At 53.4% G+C, this 18925-nt stretch overlaps 1 protein-coding gene across 1 annotated transcript in view; it reads right to left on the bottom strand.

The window, feature by feature from the left end:
- Window positions 1-239: 239 nt before the first annotated feature.
- NCS1 (neuronal calcium sensor 1) overlaps window positions 240-18925 on the bottom strand; it is a 50762-nt gene continuing 32076 nt past the window's right edge. Inside the window, exons 3-8 of the mRNA XM_047700058.1 lie at window positions 15995-16133; window positions 14751-14829; window positions 13503-13591; window positions 13071-13148; window positions 10571-10688; window positions 240-4648 (exon numbers count right to left, since the gene is read on the bottom strand). Coding sequence (XP_047556014.1) covers window positions 10590-10688; window positions 13071-13148; window positions 13503-13591; window positions 14751-14829; window positions 15995-16133 — 484 coding nt within the window. The 3' untranslated portion in view covers window positions 240-4648; window positions 10571-10589. The remainder of the gene's footprint in view (window positions 4649-10570; window positions 10689-13070; window positions 13149-13502; window positions 13592-14750; window positions 14830-15994; window positions 16134-18925) is intronic.

Below are 18925 nucleotides of genomic sequence, written 5' to 3'. Positions count from 1 at the left end.
GACAGCGGGGTGAGGGGCTCACCCTGGTGAACTCTGGGCTTCCCACCACACGCCCTGAAATGTTCTATTTCATCATGACGCCCAAGGCTCTCGTCTTACACAGTCTCTATCTTGGGGACACTGGACAGACAACACCCAAAGCAAGAGGAAGGGTGTCACAGGAGGAGGAGGAAGCCTAAAAATGAAACGAAAAAGAACAGAAACAGACAAAGCAACAGGTCCACACAAGGGAGGCCAGGACAAGTCAGGAAGCGTGTTTAATTGGCGTGACATGGAAGACATACATCAAGAGAGGAGGCCTGGGCGCGCTGCGGGGCCCTTCTCCACCCTGGGGCCTCACCCCGCCCCCACCTGCACCCCAGGGCGATGGCCTGCTGCTTCCCCAGAGACACAAACCATTGGATTCAGACAGGACAGCACCCCAAAAAGAGGCTCAGAGGGGGTTGGAAAGGCAAACAGAAAGAATACAACAATAGCCAGGAAACATTGCATATATATATATATATATATATATATATATATTTTTTTTTTTTTTTTTTTTTTTTTTTTTTTTGTTAAGAGTTGCCCAAATTCCTTTACAAAGTTGCAGGCACCGGGTGGGGGCCACCGGGACAACACAGACTGCCCCACGGCCTTCCACCTCTGCAAGGTGCTCTGAGCCCCATGCTCGTGCCCGCTCTCCTTTCCTTGCTTGGCCTCCCGGGGCGGGGGGCGGGGGAGCTGAGCAGACCCCTGCTCCCATCCGAGGGACAGAGGAACTGAGCAAGGAGCCACTTGCCCCGAGTCTCAGAGAGAGCCGGTCACTGAGTCAGACTGAGAGCGTATGGCCCTCCGTGGAGCCCCGGGCCCCTGCAAAGACGTGGGGAAAACGGAAATGTACACGCTTCGGGACAAGGGGGAGGGGGTGGGGGGAAGGGAGGGCTGGAGGGTATTCTTCGTTTGTCCCAGTTCCGGGCAGTAGACAGAGCCTGAGCCTAGATGCCAAGACAGAAGATGGGACCAGCTGTTTATTCAACAAAAGCCTTTTATTCATTCAAAAATCAACCATTGGGTTTATTCCGCAGATATTAAAAAAATGGGTAGAGGGCAAGGCTTCCCATCACGGTGCCCTTATGCTAATTAACTTGCTATCCCCGGGAGGGAGACTTAGAAGAGGGGCATCTGGGAGACACGCTGCCGATAATACCGGGCTGAAGCCCAGTGCCCAGGTGAGATCGAAGCCCCCTCCTCCGCTCCCGCCCAGCTGGCCCCTTCCAAGCTCCTGTTTGGCCAGTTCGGGGCGGGGGGCGGGGGGGGTGCTCACATGCCTTTGCAGCTCCCCGCCACCAGGGGGCGCGCCCGCGTCCCCTTGGATTCCGCTGACTCGGAGGCAGGGCTGCGCTGGGAACCGGGTAGCTTTGCGCAGGGCTTGCTGTGGGCTTTTCTCCAGGGAGAGGCTGCCTCTCCCGGGGGGCCAGGGCACCCCCAACCTTCTTACCCTTAGAGGAAAGACAGGTTCCCGAAAGCCCAGGTGTGCCTGTCGTCTAGGAAGTTGGCTGTCAAACAGAAAAGCATTTCAGGGGAAAGGAGGACACACATGTTTTCCTAGACGTTACTCAAAATGTTGCCTGGTTATATTACCAGGAACTGTGGCATTCTCCTCGGTGCCATCAACACAGAGTGGGGAGGGGACGCTGTGAGGAAGAGGCCAGGGCCGCTGCTAGGGTCAGCAGAGGGACGGAGAGCCTGGCCACTAGTGGGTCTGGAACCCCCGGAGAGCAGCATGTGACTGCTCTGGGCCTCGGGTGGAAATCGCTGCTGGGGACAGAGGCCCACAGCTGCTCAGGATTCCAGATCTAGAGGCCTGGTGAGAGAAGGGGACAGAAGTGTCCCTGCCCGGCAACGTCGGGCACAAATGGCCAGTGTCCAGCACCCCACCAGGAAGAAGGCTGGCCCTTCCAGGGGCTCCGGGCTGTCCCGGGGCATGGACCCAAGGTGCGCCTGAGCCATAGGTCCACAAAACACCTGTTAAGGCCAAAAGCCACACCCATGGCTCCAAACCAGGTCAGAGGGCAAGAAGGTGGGAGGAAGGCCTCATAGGCAGATGCTCTATGGATGTCTGAGGGGGTGGGGGTGGGGGCTGGGGGGGGGCTCCACATGGGTAACCCTGGGTGATTCTGAGCTACAAGTCCCTTACCGAGATGATGCCTCTAGCACAGGCTACTCGACAGCTCCTCCCCACCGGGCCAGAGAGGCAAATCGAGGCTCAGGCAGGAGCCAGAGAAGTAATGTGACATGGGGAAGGGCCCCCCTCTCCCCAACTCCAGCCCCAAGCCAGCAAGTCAATCTCCTGCCCTAGGTTCCTAGATCAGAGCTGGGATCAGGTGGGGAGTCCTGGGGCTTCTGAGCCAGCGGCCAGAGCAGGAAGGTGACCGCGGGGGCCTGGAGGGACCCCACCTACAAAGTTGCCTGTGAAAATGAAAGCGGTCCTGGTACCCGTGGAATCTGGGGGTTTCCAGTGGAGGTGGAGGATAGCCACGGGCTCTGCTGGGCAAGGGAGTCTGGGACTAGCTGAGCGGTCCGGCCCGCGGGAACGGACATGCAAGCCCCGCGCTGGCAGAGCCGTGCTCTGGGTTAATTAGCAGACACTCTGGCCTCCTGGGAAAGTGCAAAGTGAAGACCAAGGACAATTCAAAGTGAGAACCAAGGGCCAGCTTTTCCTCTCCTGGGGCTGGGGTATGCAGGGAGAGGTCAGGCTGCTGACTTTGCAAAGAAGCAGGAATTCTAGAGTCAGATCTGGACTGAGGGAGACTGCTTCCCGTCCCAGAAGCCTTCCTTCGATGAGGTTCTCGGCCAAAAAGTTCTAGACCAAGAGTCCAGGAGGGACCAGGAAGAACTGCAAAGAGAGCCAGGTAGGTCGTCTGACCCCACACACCACCGCTGCCACATCCCCAGAGACTTGCGCCACGAGACAAAATAGTGACTCAGGCCGTTCCGTGTCTGCTGGACTCTGGCAAACTTAGCCACGACCGCAGAATCATAAACTGTAAAAAGCCCAGGTTCACAGTTATACAGCGTCGGCATGGAGGAGGACCTTCCAGATCAAGCAGCCCAAGCCCTCCTGGCTTTGCAGCTGGGGTAGCTAGGGCCCAGAGAGGCTGGGGGCTGCCCACAATCACACAGCAGGGCCGGCCGCAGGCTTCCAGCCTCTGGCCCGAAGTCATCTGACTTTCCTGGTGGCAGCTCTGGGGCTATCCTGGCTGGTGGGGTTAGACGCTTCTATGAGCACATGGGGGGCCACAGCCCCTAGAAGCGGTCGCTACTGGGGGGACTGCCTGCGGCCCTTCTCTCCTGCCCTCCCTCCCAGCATCTGAGCTGAGAGAGGGAAGGGAAGGAGGAGGCTCTGTGGTCTCCTGGACAAGGCGGACAGGCAGAAAAGCAAGTGGGAGAGTTTTCAAAATCCCCACCACGGAGGGAGAAGGAGCCCTTCCTTTGCTCACGTGCTTGCAGAGAGTGTCCTCCTCCCCTTCCCTAATGCACCCAGTACCCCTCTGCCGGCTCTGAGGCCCCACGCTGCAGCAAACACCAAAGCAAAGAGTTGTGAAACCAAAAGATGTCCCCTGTTCGTCCTCAGAAAAAGATACTGTGGACTCAGAGGAGGACACAGGATGGGGAGCAGAGAAAAGGGGCTCAAGAGGAAGCATTCGGGCTGGGATTGGGGGGGAACAGTGCATCAGCCATTTAAGAGACCTATCCTTCCCCTCTCCACACATCAAGCACAGTATCTGGGAACAAAAAAAAAAAAAAAGAGAGAGAGAGGGAGAGAAAGTTTTTTGGCTTCTTGGCCGCTGCCGGCCACCATCCTCCCAAGCACAGGTGGGCAGGGGGCAAGGGCGTGCACATGTAAACGGTAGGCCCCGCATCCCTGGGAGCTTTGGACACACGAGGCAGCAGCAACAGTTAACAACCAATAAATAAAAGATATCAATTCTATATGTATAAAAAAACCTCACTTTCCCCACAAAAAGCACAATACTGTTATCACACAAAAAAATCATTCTCATCATGAATCATCCTAGCCACGCAGGGGGTTTCCGCTGCTCGAGGATGGGACGACAAAGAGCAGTAATCCGGCCGGTCCCCTCACCCCCCGCCACCCCGAGCGCACCGTGGCCGTGGCCCTGACTTCCCGTGGCCTCTCCGGCTGCCGAAGGATGGCCGAGGCGGGAAGCAGTGTTCTCTGAGGTCAACGCAAAGGTAGCCTTCTCCCCATCTGTCAGTCTGCACCTTCTAGGACAGAAGGTAGTTTTGTTTTTTGTTTTTTGTTTCTTTTTCAAGGTCTGTTTGAAATAAAAAACAAAAGCACACGCACAGGAGAGCGGGAGGGACCCAGAGGCTGCCCGCAAAGCAGCTGAGTCCTTGGTTTTGCAGAAGGCTCGAGCCTTTTCCATTTCGTCTTGGTTTCTGGACAAGCAGAGGTGGTTGGCGATTGGAGCCAGTGGCTTCAGGCGGCGGTGGGTGCAGGGCAGGGGGGAGGAGAGCCGGGGCTCACGGTTCCAGGGCAGCCCGGCCGGCTGTGGATGCGGAGAAAGTCTGGGTGGACACAGGAGGGCGGTGTTGGGGCAGAGGGGGCCTCACGGCTCGGAGGAGGTGAGTGGTTCCCAGGCATCTGGAAGACACGAGAAGGTGAGACAGGCCCAGAGCTGGCTGCCAGGGACGCACCCCCACAGGCCTGGGGGGAGAGTCAGCAAGGGGGCGAGCGTCAACTCAGTGTCCGCTAGCTGGGAGCTGGCTGGACACCCAGGACACAGCCCGAGCATCACGTGACAGACAACCGTTGAGAACCAACACATAGCGTGGCCTAGAAGCTCAGTGGGCTGAGTCAGCAGGGAAGGGCAAAGAAAACCCTAAGACCCCACTTCACACCCACTAGGATGGCTCTCCCCGAACACGGGGAAGTAGCAAGTGTTGGAGAGCATGTGGAGAAATGGGGACCCTCACCCTTGCTGGCGAGGAGGCAAGATGGTGCGGTTGCATGGAAACCAGTCTGAGGGTTCTTCAAAAAGTTAAACACCAAGAGTTAGCCCAGGAGCCAACATTTCCACTCCTAGGGATCCCCTTAGTGGATATGGCATCTGATTTTGGAGGGATACAGATGTTTTGGAACTAGACAGAGGGGACGGTTGCACGTCGTCATGAATGTATGAAATGCCACTGAATGGTTCATTTGAAAATGGTTCATTGGAACCTACACTTCCCCTCTGAGATGGGGCATCCTGCTGGTTCTGTCACTAGAGTACGTGACTCTTGATCTCAGGGTTGTGCATTCAAGCCCCACATTTGGTGTGGAGCCTCCTTAAAATAAGTTAATATTTAAAAAAAATTTTTTAAAAAACAAAATGGTTAATTTTAAGTTAGGTGAATTTCACCTTGATCTATTTTTGAAAAAAGGCACAGAGGACCGTCCTGTCTGTCAGCATCTACGCCATCCACAGATCCTTTCCGTAACCTGCTCCACTTAAATCGCACGTCTCTGCTCTCTTGACTGCGCGGGCGTAGGTGTCTGATCCAAAAGGGGCCACTTCCCAGATCTGTGTGACATGACCTGAAAGCATCATCTGGGTCAGTCAGAAGCTAGATGGCGGGGGCCGTAAGGGAACAGCAAGGCCCCATGGGACCAGAATCGGGGGCCACCGTGGTGGAGGGAGGAGTCACTCAGGGAAAGGCCTGTGTCCTCTCAGCCTTCCGTTCCCGTGCCAACCCTGGGGCACTTGGCTGAGTGTCCAATCACAAGCTTTGCCTTCTGTGGCAATCTGTGAACCCTTGTGATCTGCAGTGTTGTGGTTACACCTGCAAACATGATGAAACTCATGAAATGCATTTAAATCCATGAATTCATGATTGTATTTTAAAAAAAAGTCATTGGTCACCTCAAAATGACGTTGGGAAAACAACTCCTTTTGAAAACTGAAAAGGAGGAAGAATCGAGTATCTATACTACCTTTCCAGTTAAAAAAGTAGGCTTTGGAGTAACCAGATAGTTGATGAGGGGAAGATTTCCTGTGTAGAAGCAACCAAGCCACCAACAATGGACAGACTGCTTTAGGACGTCAACTACAGAATGAATGAATGAAGTGGTCATCACCAGTGGCTGCTGGTGTCACCAGACCTCACGAGCTACCTGGTGGACACACACAGCCCCACCTGGGAGGTGTTCTCAACAAACAACAACCAGACTGAGGACCGGGCAAGCCTGTAGATCCAGGAAGTACAGGGAACTGAAGAACACATGAGAACCACCACAGGGGCACCATCCGCAAACCCCAGACGGATGACTCCATGGAACATGTTTATCGACATGTTCAGCAAGCCAAAGAGTGAAGGGGAAACACAGATAAAAATAAATTTGAGAGACCTATCGACCAATTGCTACGGATGGCAGATTCTGATTCCAATAAACAAAACCCGTGAGGTAACAGGAAATGGGAATGCCAGCTACAGGCCGGGGCGGGGAGGTAGTAAGGCATTAGTATTGATTTTTCTACTATTATGGATTTTGGAAAGGATCGATATTTTTCAGGAATACATTTTGAAATATTTACGTATAAAATAACAGAATGTCTTGAATTTGCTTCAAAGTAACTGCAAAATGCATAGGGAGGGTATAGACTGTACAAGACTGGTGGCAAATTGGTGATTCTGAAGGAGGATGGTCAGTAATGGGATTACACCATTCGCTCCACCACTGCTTGTGAATATGAAGTTTTTTTAAAAATCCACTTGAAGATTTCAAGTGTCCCGCAGCACAGGACTCTATAAATTATGGCCCAGCTATACAACAGAATACTATGCAACTATTAAAAACAATTGTCTCAAACCACCTTTCTACTGATATAGAAAACAGGATCACCGTTTTGGGGTGTCTCAGTGAATTATGTAACAGTAACAATTATCTAACAATTAGGATACATTAGGAATCTGAGAAGGCAAATCCATTACCAAAATGATGGAACACAAGTTGGATATAATTACTACCCAGTAGGTTCTAGGACAAGCCTGAGAAAAGGAAGAGGGCAATTTTGGGGACGAGCTATAGAAAGGCTATCTGAAAAGCTTGTCATGGAAATAAAGTCACATCTTCTTGGCCACCATGTTGCGGTTGACACTCAGATGGATGTCTCCATACATGGTGTTAGGAAAGCCCATGCAGACACAGAGTGACATGAACTTTGTGCCAAGTTGGGTAAAAGGCACTACAAATCTCTTTTCTTGGAGTGCCTGGGTGGCTCAGTTGGTTAAGCATCTGACTTCTGACTTTGGCTCAGGTCATGATCACGGCGGGGTCATGAGATCGAGCCCTGCATCAGGCTCCACACTGGGCTGGAGCCTGCCTGAGATTCTCTCTCTCCCTTTCCCTCTGCTCCTTCCCCCAACTCCTGTGTGCTCTCTCTCTTAAAAAAAAAAAATCTCTTTTCTAAGTGTTGAATCTCCAAAAGAAAACATAAATGTTTCCTATAAGTTGTTCATAAAAAAAAGAAAAAAAAACAACCAACAACATATGGTTATGAACTCATTGTGGCTGAGGAAATACAAACACATATGTGTTCATAAAAAAAACGTAAGGCAGAAACAATTAGGGTGATTGAAAAATAATCGCACACCATAAAGAAATTAGTGACACTGCGTGAGTTTTTCTGGGGGGCGGATATATCAAGAACCTATGTTTGTACCACTTTTTCCATGGCCTGCGGGAGACAAAGCAGCATGTCACAGGACAGCTGCCAATGAGGCCATTGGTGGTAATACACAAAAGAAGCTTCTGGGAAATGAGACAATGGATCATACACACCATGGGGCTCAGAGCCACATACCGAGTGCTTCTAAGATCAGAGAAACAACTAGGATGATTCCTTTAGAAATTGGTTTGATTACATATCCCCAAGTGACCCAGTTACTGAGTATTAAGTTTTGTGAGTGTTCCGTTCTTTTTGAATCACTCTAGACCCAAAATGCTCACAGTAGTTATATCTGGGTTATACATGAAGGTTTTTAAAAATAAACTTTTTGTGTTCTATTTCAATGTATTGTCTAAGGTCTCTTCAATGGAAAAGGATTTCTTGTGTAAATTCATCAACAGCACCAGCTGCCTCATAGAAGCCTCAGAACAGCAGAAGCCCCCGAAATAAAGCATCAGCAAATCAAATCTGATGATATGTAAAAAGGCTAACACATCATAGTGGAAGTGGAGTTTATTCTAAGAATGCAAGGGAGGCTTAGCATTCAGAAACCAATCAGTGCTATTCATTAGGTTAACACCCAAAAAGGGAGAGGAGTCATATGAACATCTTGATAGTTGCAGAAATTTTCTTTTATAAAACTCAACACTCTCCATGGTTATTTTAAAAAAACAACTCCTAGGAGGGGTCCCTGGCTGACTCAGTTGGAAGAGCATGAGACTCTTGATCTCAGGGTTGTGAGTTCGAGCCCAACATGGGGTGTAGTAATTGCTTAAAACAAATAAACATAAATAAAAACAACTCCTGGTGAACTTGAAAAGGAAACTTTCTAAATCTGATAAAACCTATCAACAGAAGACCTATACCAGACATTCTAATGATAGTTATTGGACTAACTGTAACTTAACTAATCTAACTAATAGTGAATTATTGAAAGCTATCCCCCAAGACCAGGAGTAAGACAAGAATGCTCACCATCCCTACTCCTAAGTGACACTGCACTGGAGGTCCCAGCCAGTGCAAGGAAGCAGGACAAAGAAAAAGATGGTGGAAGGACAAGAGAGGAAGAAATAAAGCATAGACAGTCCCAAAGAATTGAAGGTAGGTTCTTAGATTTGATAATTGATGTTAGCATGACCATTAGATATATCATTAATAAACAAAAACCAACTGAATTTCTAGAAACCAGAAATAAACAGGAAATACATTTTAAAAAAAAAACATTGAATATCTAGCAATAAATCTATCATAAGATGTGAAAGACCTTCTAGCTGAAATCAATAAAATGTCCTAGAGGAAAAATATCTAAGACCTGAATGAATGGATATACCATGTTCATGGATTAGAACACTCCACACAACAAAGATGCCAATTCTCCCCCAAACTGAACTGTAGATTCAACTCAATCCCAATCAAATTCCACTGTGTGCATATGTGTGTATAGAAATGGATACATTGATTCTAAAATCTATATAGAAATGCACATAGCCTAATGTATCCCAGGCACTCCTGAAAAAAAAAACCAATGAGGGGTCACTTCCAAGATCAGGTTATAAAAAGATGGACACCTGCAACTTGGGTTCTCGCTCTCCCTCCCTCCTGGGAAACTCACCCTGTTGGAAGCCAGCAGCCCCATGCAGAAGTCCCCACAGTGACCAAGGCTGTCGATTCAAATGAGTGAGCTTGGAAGTGGGTGTCCCCCTACCAAGACTTCAGATGACACTGCAGCCCTGGCCAGCAGCTGAGGCTTATCTAGGTTACCTGAGGCTGAGGAGTTTCCCAGAACTTGAGTCTCTTGGTGCTAAACCTGGGACAGTCCCGGGGAAACGGGGATGGCTGGTCACCTGGCTGACAGCTTGACTACGTCCTCATAACAGACCTTAAGCCAAAGGTCCCCAGCTAAGCTGTGCCAAATTCCTGATGTCCAATCTTTTCAGTGCCTGCTTTGAGGTAACCTAGCATTCAGCAACAGATAACTAAGATGGTACTTCCTAAAAGGGTTTGGTCCCCAACGTCCATGCTCACCAGAGAAAGGCAAGCTAAAATTACAAGCCATCATGACACCCCCCCAAAATGTGTAAAATGTCAAAGACAGGGAATATCCAGCATTGGCCGGGCTGTGGAGGAACTGGAACTCTGAGATAGTGCTGGCAGGGTCCAAAATGGGGGGCCACACGGGAACACTCGAGTGGCCTCTAGTGGAGCCAACGCACACATAACCTATGTCCCACAATCCTCCCCAGATGCACACTGAGGGAACACCTTGTCCATCCACCAGAAGGCCCGTTCAAGAATGACCTTGTGGGGGTGGTCAACACCCCCATTCCTCGCACACAGCATGGAGGACAGAACAGAGAGGAGGCAGACAAAAGAGGTAGGGGAGAATCAAGAAGACAAAGGGAGACAGTCCTCTTGCGGCCACAGAGGACTCTCCGGGCGCTACGACTCAGCACATCCAGCAAACTCGACTGGATGAAAAAGAAACCGTTTCTGAGCTACTGAGCAAGAGACTCGGGGCTCACTCAGGGCTTCCACGGGCCACACACGGAGGGCACACATGGCCCTCGCTCCCCACCCTGCTGCCTCCCAACAACCGTGCTTTTCAAAGCGTTTCCAATCCAGGGACACTTCTACTTAAGCAAACTCTCGGGCCGAATTGGGGCATATAAAAATGACAAAGATAGAGAGGCTGTAGCTGATTGGAACTCCAGCTCCAGGCCACCTCCTACCAGCTCAGCTCCAACTGGACAGGCCCCAAGGACCCCCAGGAGACCCAGTGAATCCCAAGTGTCCTGTGACTGGGTTCCCACTCACCTCCGCCCCTAACTCCAAGCCCCAGTTCCCCCTCCACTCACCCCGGCTCTGGGCCCTGGACTATACCAGCCCGTCATAGAGGGACAGTGCCTGCACGATGGAAGGGTCTGCCTTCGATCCTTCCTGGAACTCCTGCAGGGTCAGCTTCCCGTCGGCATTCTGCAAGCAGAGAGAGGTGGCTGAAGGTGAGGGGACAACCAGCCTCCTAAGATAGGGACCTCAGGCCTGGACCCTGGACCCCTGCTCCCAAGTCCCTCCTAGGACTGGCCCTGAGAGAGCTTCCAAAGTTAGGTCAGGAGGGAGGCAGTGCGGCTCACTAGGTAAGAGGAGTCGGGTATCCGAGAGACCCGGGCACTTCCTGGCAAGGTGACCTTGGGCATGTGACCCAAGGCCCCTAACGCCATACTTATCATTATCATTGCAATGAGTTCCCATAAATGGCAGTCAATCCCCAAGGGCTGAGAGCCCACTGAATTTCTCTGGTGTCACTCTTGCAAGGGCGTTTAAACCACTCCCAGAGCAGCCCACACCAGACGCCAGGAGACCCAACAGAGCTCACGAAAAAGGACTTGAGTGGGTCTCTCGGGCTAACGGTGATTTGAACCAGAATCCCTGTCTTGGAGCATTTCTCAAGGAAACCCGGGAGAACCCGGAGAGATGGCTCACTGCGGGCCCTGAGCTGCACGTCTCATGCATGGTCTCAGAGGCTCCTCACGGCCGCCCTAAGAAGAGGCACTGCTCTTATCCCCATTTCGCTGGTAAGGAAACTGAGGCTCTGTCACCACCCCAGGATCCCATGGCTAGTGACTGGGGAAGGTAGAATTTACACCAGTCTGGGTGGGTGGTGGGCTCGGTTTCCCTACATAAAGGAGGTATGAGTCAGGGAGATTTAAGGAGGGTGTGGTCTTGCCATTAAACAGCATCGAACCATCCTGTACAATGTCAGTGTCCCTCACTCCACACGCTGTGGATGCATCTTTTGATCATCACCAAGAGACCTGCGCAGTCTGAACCTAGAGGTCTTCGCTGCCTCTCTGACATGTGCTGATCTCGGGCTCCAAGCTTTCCGGGCAGGCACCTGAATCCTGCCTACTGTCAGGGGAGCCTGGGTGGCTCTGTCAGTTAAGCATCTGCCTTTGGCTCAGGTCGTGATCCCAGGGTCCTGGGATTGAGCCCTCCATTGGGCTCCCTGCTTATTGGGGATGCCTGCTTCTCCCTCTCCCACTCCCCCTGCTTGTGCTCTCTGTCAAATAAATAAATAAAATCTTAAAAAAAAAAAATAAGCCCTCTGTCATGGCAATTTGTGTTCTTTGATTTAAGGCAAGCAACACTGGGTTGCCCTACTCTCACCATATCAAATTTCCAATAAAAACAAAGTGGGGCGCCCAGGTGGCTCAGCTGGATAAGCAGCTGCCTTCGGCTCGGGTCATGATTCCAGGGTCCTGGGATCAAGCCCCGCATCGGGCTCCCTGCTCAGCAGAGAGCCTGCTTCTCTCTCTCCCCCTCTCCCTGCCGCTCTGCTTACTTGTGCTCTCTCTCTAGCTCTCTGTCAAATAAACAAATAAAATATTAAAAACAACAACAACAACAACAACAAAAAAACAAAGTTATATCGCTTTTTAAAAAAGAGTTTGATATAAATAAGAATTTCTTAACCAGGGGGTCTGTGGCTAGAATGCAGCAGGTCTGTAAACTTAGATGGGAAAAAAATGAGGTCTTTCTTTCTTTTTCTTTTATTTTTTTAGATTTTTATTTATTTGACAGAGAGAGAGAGCACAAGCAGGCAGAGCTGCAGGCAGAAGGGGAAGGAGAAGCAGACTCCCTGCTGAGCAGGGAGCCCCGTGCAGGACTAGATCCCAGGACCCCAGGATCATGACCTAAGCCAAAGGCAGACGCTTAACCGACTGAGCCACCCAGGCGCCCCAAAATGAGGTCTTTCTATTCACTAACTCGTAACTGAAATATAGCTTTTCCATCCATGATGCTAGTAGGTGACAATGCCCGAGAGAACCAGCCGCACCTGGGACCTGTGTCAATGGTGGGAGTCACGGGCCATGTCACAGCATATCACAGACACCACGGGCATCACGAATGCCTGCCATCGCTTTGAAACTGGGGGGTGGTGACACTCACCATTACACCTTCTTCTTAAACCTGTTCATAAAGAAGCGTACAGAATGCTATATCACAGATTCTTTTAAAAAATATTTTGAGGGCTGTATTCCAAAACCATTAGCTTCCTTTTTGATCCAATAGACTTGATTCGATGTGCTGAAAACCGTTATTCTGAGACACCCAGAGTCTTCTGCGGTACCCCAAGGGGTCCAGGTCAAGAAGTAAAAACGGTTAAGAATCCTGGCTGCGAAAAGAAGTGCTGGCTTAACTTTCTTAAAACTCTGGACAGTTGACGCGGATGGCTGCTGGCCTGCATGGACCTGCTCTGCATCTCCGAGGGTCTGCACGGCCCCCCCACTGCGGCCGAGGGCCTCAGCCCCCACGCCTTCCCTCCCTGGTCAAGGACCAGCCTCAGCCGCAGCTCACCTTGTCCATCATGGCGAAGATCCGGTCCACCCTCTTCTCGGGGGTGTTCTCCTCCTCGGGGAGCTCCACGGTGTTCCCCTGACAGAGAGAGACACGCTGGGTGCTGCGCTCCTGGCCATGCGGCCTTGGGGTCCCGGCCAAAAATATGCCCCCAGATCTGGGCGGGCTCCCGATGCGGACTGCTCTCCCCCGCCTCCACCCCTGCCCTCTCTGCCTCCTGCCCTAGAAAGCTCTGCCCCTCCCCCCTCAGCCCCACAGACACCCCAGCCGCGGGCCACCTCACAGATGCGCATGGACGACCCCTCTGCTGGACAACCCGGCCTGGGCAAGAGAGCGGCTGCGGGAGCGGACTCCCTCTAAGGGCCGACCAGGCTCTGTCCCTACACATGAGGCTCCTGCTGCCTCTCCTACCCCACAGGGCCCACTCCTCACCACCATCTGGTAAATGGCGTCCACAATGTCCAGCATCTCGTTCCTGGTGATGTAGCCGTCGTTATCCAGATCATAGAGCTTGAAGGCCCCTGTGATTGAGCAGCGGGGCGGAGTCACCCCGGGCGGGGGGCGGGGCCTGACAGGCTCTGTCCCGCCCCGGCCCCGCCCCCAGCCCCTCAGCATGCCGTGGAGCCCCACTACTCCTCCGCAAATAGGATTCACATCAGGACAAACAGGGACCGACAGACAGACACACACACACATCGACACAGGTACCATTTCAACTAGGGTTGTGTGTTTGTTTTTTTTAAAGGAACTAAAAGTAAAATGAAAGGGTCTCTGGGTCTGCGGAGCTGGTCCCCCGCCCCAAGTGTCAGCCTCCTCTCCACCGAACTTACTCCCCTCCCGCAGTCCCGTAGCTTCCTGCTATGGGGTCAACTTAGAAAACAAAATAATATGCCCGGAATGGGGGTGAGGAGGGGGTAGATTTTACAAGAATAAAATCCTCCTTTATTCCTAAAAAAGAAGAAGAAGGAGAAGGAGGAAAAAGAAACCACTGTTTTCTTGTTGCCAGCGCCATGCAGCATAAAGGCCCAAGAGAGCGGTGGATTCTGGCTCAGCTCTTTCCACCCAGTCTCCAGACTCCCTTTTGCCCCTGTCCGCTCTGCCCTGGGGCCTCGCACATGCTGTTCCCCTGTTCCACACACCTTCTCCCCTCCTCCCACCCACGCCAGCTCTCCCCCTGCCAGGCTCAGCTCCTGACCCCTCACAGAGTCCGGCTTGCTCCTGTCTGCTCACCCTCCCTTTCCTGCCTCGGTGGCGGTTTTATGGGATTTTTCAGAATCACGTTCCCAGGCTAGACTGACAACCACAGGAGCGGTCGCCTGCCTGTGTGCTTCTCTCGTGGCTCCCTGGCCTCCTTGCCAGCATGGACTGTGGCTGTGGCTGTGGCCGTGGCCGTGGATCTCTGCTGAGTGAGTGAGTAAGTGCATGAATGAGACCGGTCATCAAAACAGCGCCAGCGGGTCTTTTAACACAAAGGCTACACTACCTGCGGTCCTCATCTACACCTGTTGATAGCCCCATCTGTCCACCCTGCCTCGGTAAGCTGTGTTCCTCCTCCATGGTCACCCCCAGGGAAGCTCCTCTGACCCATAAAGGCAGAACATCTGTGCCATCTCTCAGCCCTGGACCAACATCCAGGACCCAGCCAGGGGCTGCCTGGCAGAACGCAGGGACAGGACTTACACCGAAGCTTCTCGTCCAGGGTTCCCCTTGAGGTCACCGACAGCGCCTGGATGAACTCAGAGAACTCAATCCGCCCGTCCTGACGGGAGAGAGGGGCAGGGTGGCCCCGGTCAGTACTGGATCGCTGGTCAGGCCAGGCCCTGGGTGTGTGATGGGCGACGGCAGGCACCAGATACCCACAACCGAAGGACAGACACCCAGGTGGAGAGGATGGGAGAGGGGGACAGGGACGGGGTGGGGGGTAGGATCACAGATGGATCAGGCCAGGCAGAAGGAACAGAAGAAAGAGTGAGGCCAAAGGCAGAGCCAAACTCCACATCTGATGGGAGAAAGAGCCAGAAGGTGCCGCCCACACACACACCCCCTCTGCGGGCAAGGGCCGCCTGGAGATCCCCTTTCCCCTTGGCCCAGAGCCACAGGCTCCCAGACTTTGGAGGAGGGCAAGGCTCTAGATTGTTTAATCCCACCTGTTCATTTTGCAAATAGGGAAACTGAGGCCTGGGGAAGGCAGAGCTCTTCCCAGGGCCAGGCAGTGTGACTGTCAGCCTGAGGGCCCCTGGGAGAAAGCCGGGGTGTGGCAATCCAAGTCTGAGGGCCCAACAGGACAGAATGCGAAAACAAGTTACAGTAAATCCACCATGAACACGAGGAAGCCTGGAAAAATACAGGCGTGGGACACGGCGCTGAGGACTGTGGGGGCCTGACAGTGGATCCGCCAAGATGAGACTCGAAAACACGATGCTCTGCGAAAGCAAGCGGGTGCGAATGACCCCCCCCCCGTACTGTATGCTGCTCAGAGCCTTAGTGTCCCCATCTGCAAAACGGGGGTGTTCAAAGGACATGCCCCGCAGGGAGCTGGTCGTAAATAGTCCACACAGAAAGCTTCGCACACAGTCCGTGCTCGGTGGATGTCAGTGTGGATGATTCTAAATCTGGTTATTATCCCTGTAGGCATTTGCATTCTGTGCTTGTAAAAAAAAGGTCAAGGTATACATATGTGTACGCGCGTGTACGTCTCCGTGGAGCAGGTGTAAGTGTGTGCGTTGCGTTCGTGTGTGCACGTGTGTGCATACGCAGGCGTGTGTGCATGTGTGTGCATGTGCACACTGCATGTGTGTGCGCGTGTGTGTGCCTTCTCCAGAAGGGAACGCTGGCAGAAAAGCGTGGGTGTGGAGGTGCGGCGGGTGCCTGCAGGAGGAAGGGGGCTCTGGGCCGGGCGCGGGCCCCGTCCATGCCCAGCTCACCTTGTTTTCATCAAACACGTTGAAAACAAACGTGGCGAACTTGGTAGGATCTCCGAATGGGAAGAACTGCTTGTAGATTTTCTGGAAGCCTGCAGCGTCCAGCTGCCCGCTGGGGCAGTCCTTGATGAAGCCTTTGTACCTAGAGGTAGCAGACCAGGCAAGAGAGGGGAAAGGAGGTGCTGACATCACCCCCCTGCCAGCAGCCCCCCACCCAGCACCCCAGGAGGCTGTGAGCCCCGTGGGGGTGTTGGGCTGCATCCTCTGCCTCTGGCCAGCTGGGTGACCTGAGACAGGTGACTGCATCTCTCAGAGCCTCATCCGTGTAAGGGGGATAAGAGGTACCATGAGAATGAACCCCCCAGCCTGCCCGCCCGCCACGTGGCGGGGCTAAAACAAAACTCACCCAAACCAGCTCCCCAAAGTAGCGCTCTTACACCAACCACTCCTGCCTCCCCCACCTTCTCCACTGAGCCCCTCCTGACACCACAGAGTAGGCAGAGCCACCATATGGGGCCGGCAGCTGGCTCCTCCCACACGCCTGCGCCCCACAATATGCACACCCCCTCCCCCCACCTTTGTTCCCAGGGATCTGCGCTGAAGGACACGGGAGCAGGGCAGCGAGTTCACAGGGTGCTCTGGTTTGTTCCAGAATCCTGCAGCCACAGAGCCCACGGACAGCGGCCTGGCTTTGTACTCCAAATCCCAGCTTTGCTCCTTGCTGGCTGTGCAACCTTGGGCAAGTGCCTTCCCGTCTCTGAGCCTCCATCCCCTCACCCATAAAAGGGCCAGCTCTCACAGATATCTTGTTGGGATCAGATGAGATGATCATGTAACATACTTACCCCAGGGCTGGGCATAAGAGATCTTTAGTGTTATGAACTCAGATGAGTTGTTGTAAAACAATTCATGAGTCGGCTCCTGTGTGTAGCTTAGCAACCCAACTGGAGGAAGAGATTTCCCAGCATAAAGGGAAGGGAGCGAGGGATCAGCCATTATCTGCTCCCAGCCCTTAGCTCTCTGCGCCCTTCGCTGCAAACGCATTCTCCCGAGCCACCCACGCAGCCGGTGAGCAAGTCTGCAGTTAAGCCCATTTAAAGGATGGGAAAGCTGAGGCTCAGGAGGGGGACTTGCTCATCCTTGCAATCCAGACTGGAGCTGGGTGGAAGGCAGACACTGAAGAGACCAGATGCTCAGAGACACAGAGTCCCTGAAATTCACCTGCCGCATTATTCCAAGACCCTCGTGTCCAGGGATGGGATTCCTGGCACCCTCTGTCCTCCTGCCCCCAGGGAACAATCTAACGGGCCTGGGCCGGGGCGGGGGGGGGGACACTTCACACATAAGGACCTAAAGGGACACGTAGGATACTCAGGGATCTACAGCCTCAGAACTGAGATCAGATGTGAACAAGAAAATAAGAGGGGTGCCTGGGTGGCTCAGTTGGTTAAGTGTCTGCCTTAGGCTCAGGTCATGAGTTTGAGCCTTGCATCGGGCTCCCCGGTCAGCAGAGCGCCTGCTTCTCTCTCTCCCTCTGCTGCCCTCCCTGCTTGTAAGCACGGTGTCTCTGTCAAATAAGTAAATAAAATCTTAAAAAGAAAGGAAGATTCTCGCTAATGTATCAGCTGCTCCTCGAGCATGAGCATTGCTGGGGTGCAGGGGAGGCCAGAAGATGGAATGCGGTGGGGGGCTTCATGCCTGGGGTGGGCTGAAGTCGGCGCCCATAGCCAGCCCTCCCCCTGGGCACCTCGAGGCAGCAGAGGCCCAGGGAAGCCAGGTCCCTGTTCTGTAACCCATGGCGGCCCCCACCTCACCCTCCGCCTGGACCTTTGGCAACAGTCCCCAAGCCCCGGGTGCTGAGCTCACCCGGCTGTTCCTCATGAGTCACCTCTGCCCTGCGAGGTGGGTTCCGTGATGCCGGGATTCACCGATGAGGCAAGAGGTCGGGTGCCTCTCCCACCACCGGAACCAGGAAGGGACCCGAGCCCATGCAGTTCCCTCCCCTAAATTCTCCTTCCCAGCGGGGTGCTCTCCGTCCAAGCTTCATAGTCAGGCAGGACACACACACACACAGCCGGGGAGAAGGAGCATTTCAAGGACAAGATCTGGTCCATGAGCCCAGGCTCCCTGGCCAAGACAGGTCCCTGGGCAGGAGGAGGGGAAGTGCCTGGTGCCAGGACTTGGGGGTCCTGTGGGGGCAGGCTCCAACTTCCCCAGATCCTTCTGGATGCCGGATTGGGGGGCCTCCCCCTGAGCTTCTCATTTCCCCACAATGGATATACGTTACTTAAATGATCCGCAGAGACTGATAAAAACAATAAAGAGAAGACAAAAGCCTCCTCGGAGGGTCCCTGCGGGTGGCTCCCCAGGGGGGCGGGCTCTTGGCCAGGAAGGCGGTTAGCTCAGCGCTGAGAGCAGCTGCCTGAGCCCGCAGCGGAGGTCCTGCAGGGGTAACCGGGGACAGGCGGGGGCGCAGGAGGCCAGCCTCAGTGGGGAGCCTTTGGGGGACCTGTCCGGTTCCCCCTGCAGAGGCTGTCACGGTGGGGCTCCGGGAAGCCCACCTGCAGGGGGAGACGTCAATTAGAGGCTGCCCGATGGCCCGGCCTCCTCTTGCCGGGCACCGCCCCGTTCCACACTCAACCCCTAGAGCCTCGCAGTCTCCTCTGCTCCCTCAGGCCCCAGAGACCCCAGCACACCATGTCCTGTTTGTCTCCAGGCTGTGTCCCCGTCCGACTGTAATCTCCCTGACACAGCAGTGCCCCGTGCCCAGCACAGGCGCTGGTGTACAATGGGGGTTCAGTAAATGTCTGTCCAAAGAGACGGATGGATGGACGGATGGACGGATGGGCATACAAACGCCAGGCAGGGACAGAGGGAGGGAGAGCCCAGGCATCTGGTGCCTCCCTGAGCCCCGAGGACCTTGGCCAGAACCCG

Source organism: Lutra lutra, chromosome 13, assembly GCF_902655055.1.
Source record: "Lutra lutra chromosome 13, mLutLut1.2, whole genome shotgun sequence".
In the NCBI taxonomy this organism is placed as follows: domain Eukaryota; kingdom Metazoa; phylum Chordata; class Mammalia; order Carnivora; family Mustelidae; genus Lutra; species Lutra lutra.
The sequence above is the reverse complement of the archived record's forward strand: the minus strand, read 5'-3'. Positions and strand labels throughout refer to the sequence as shown.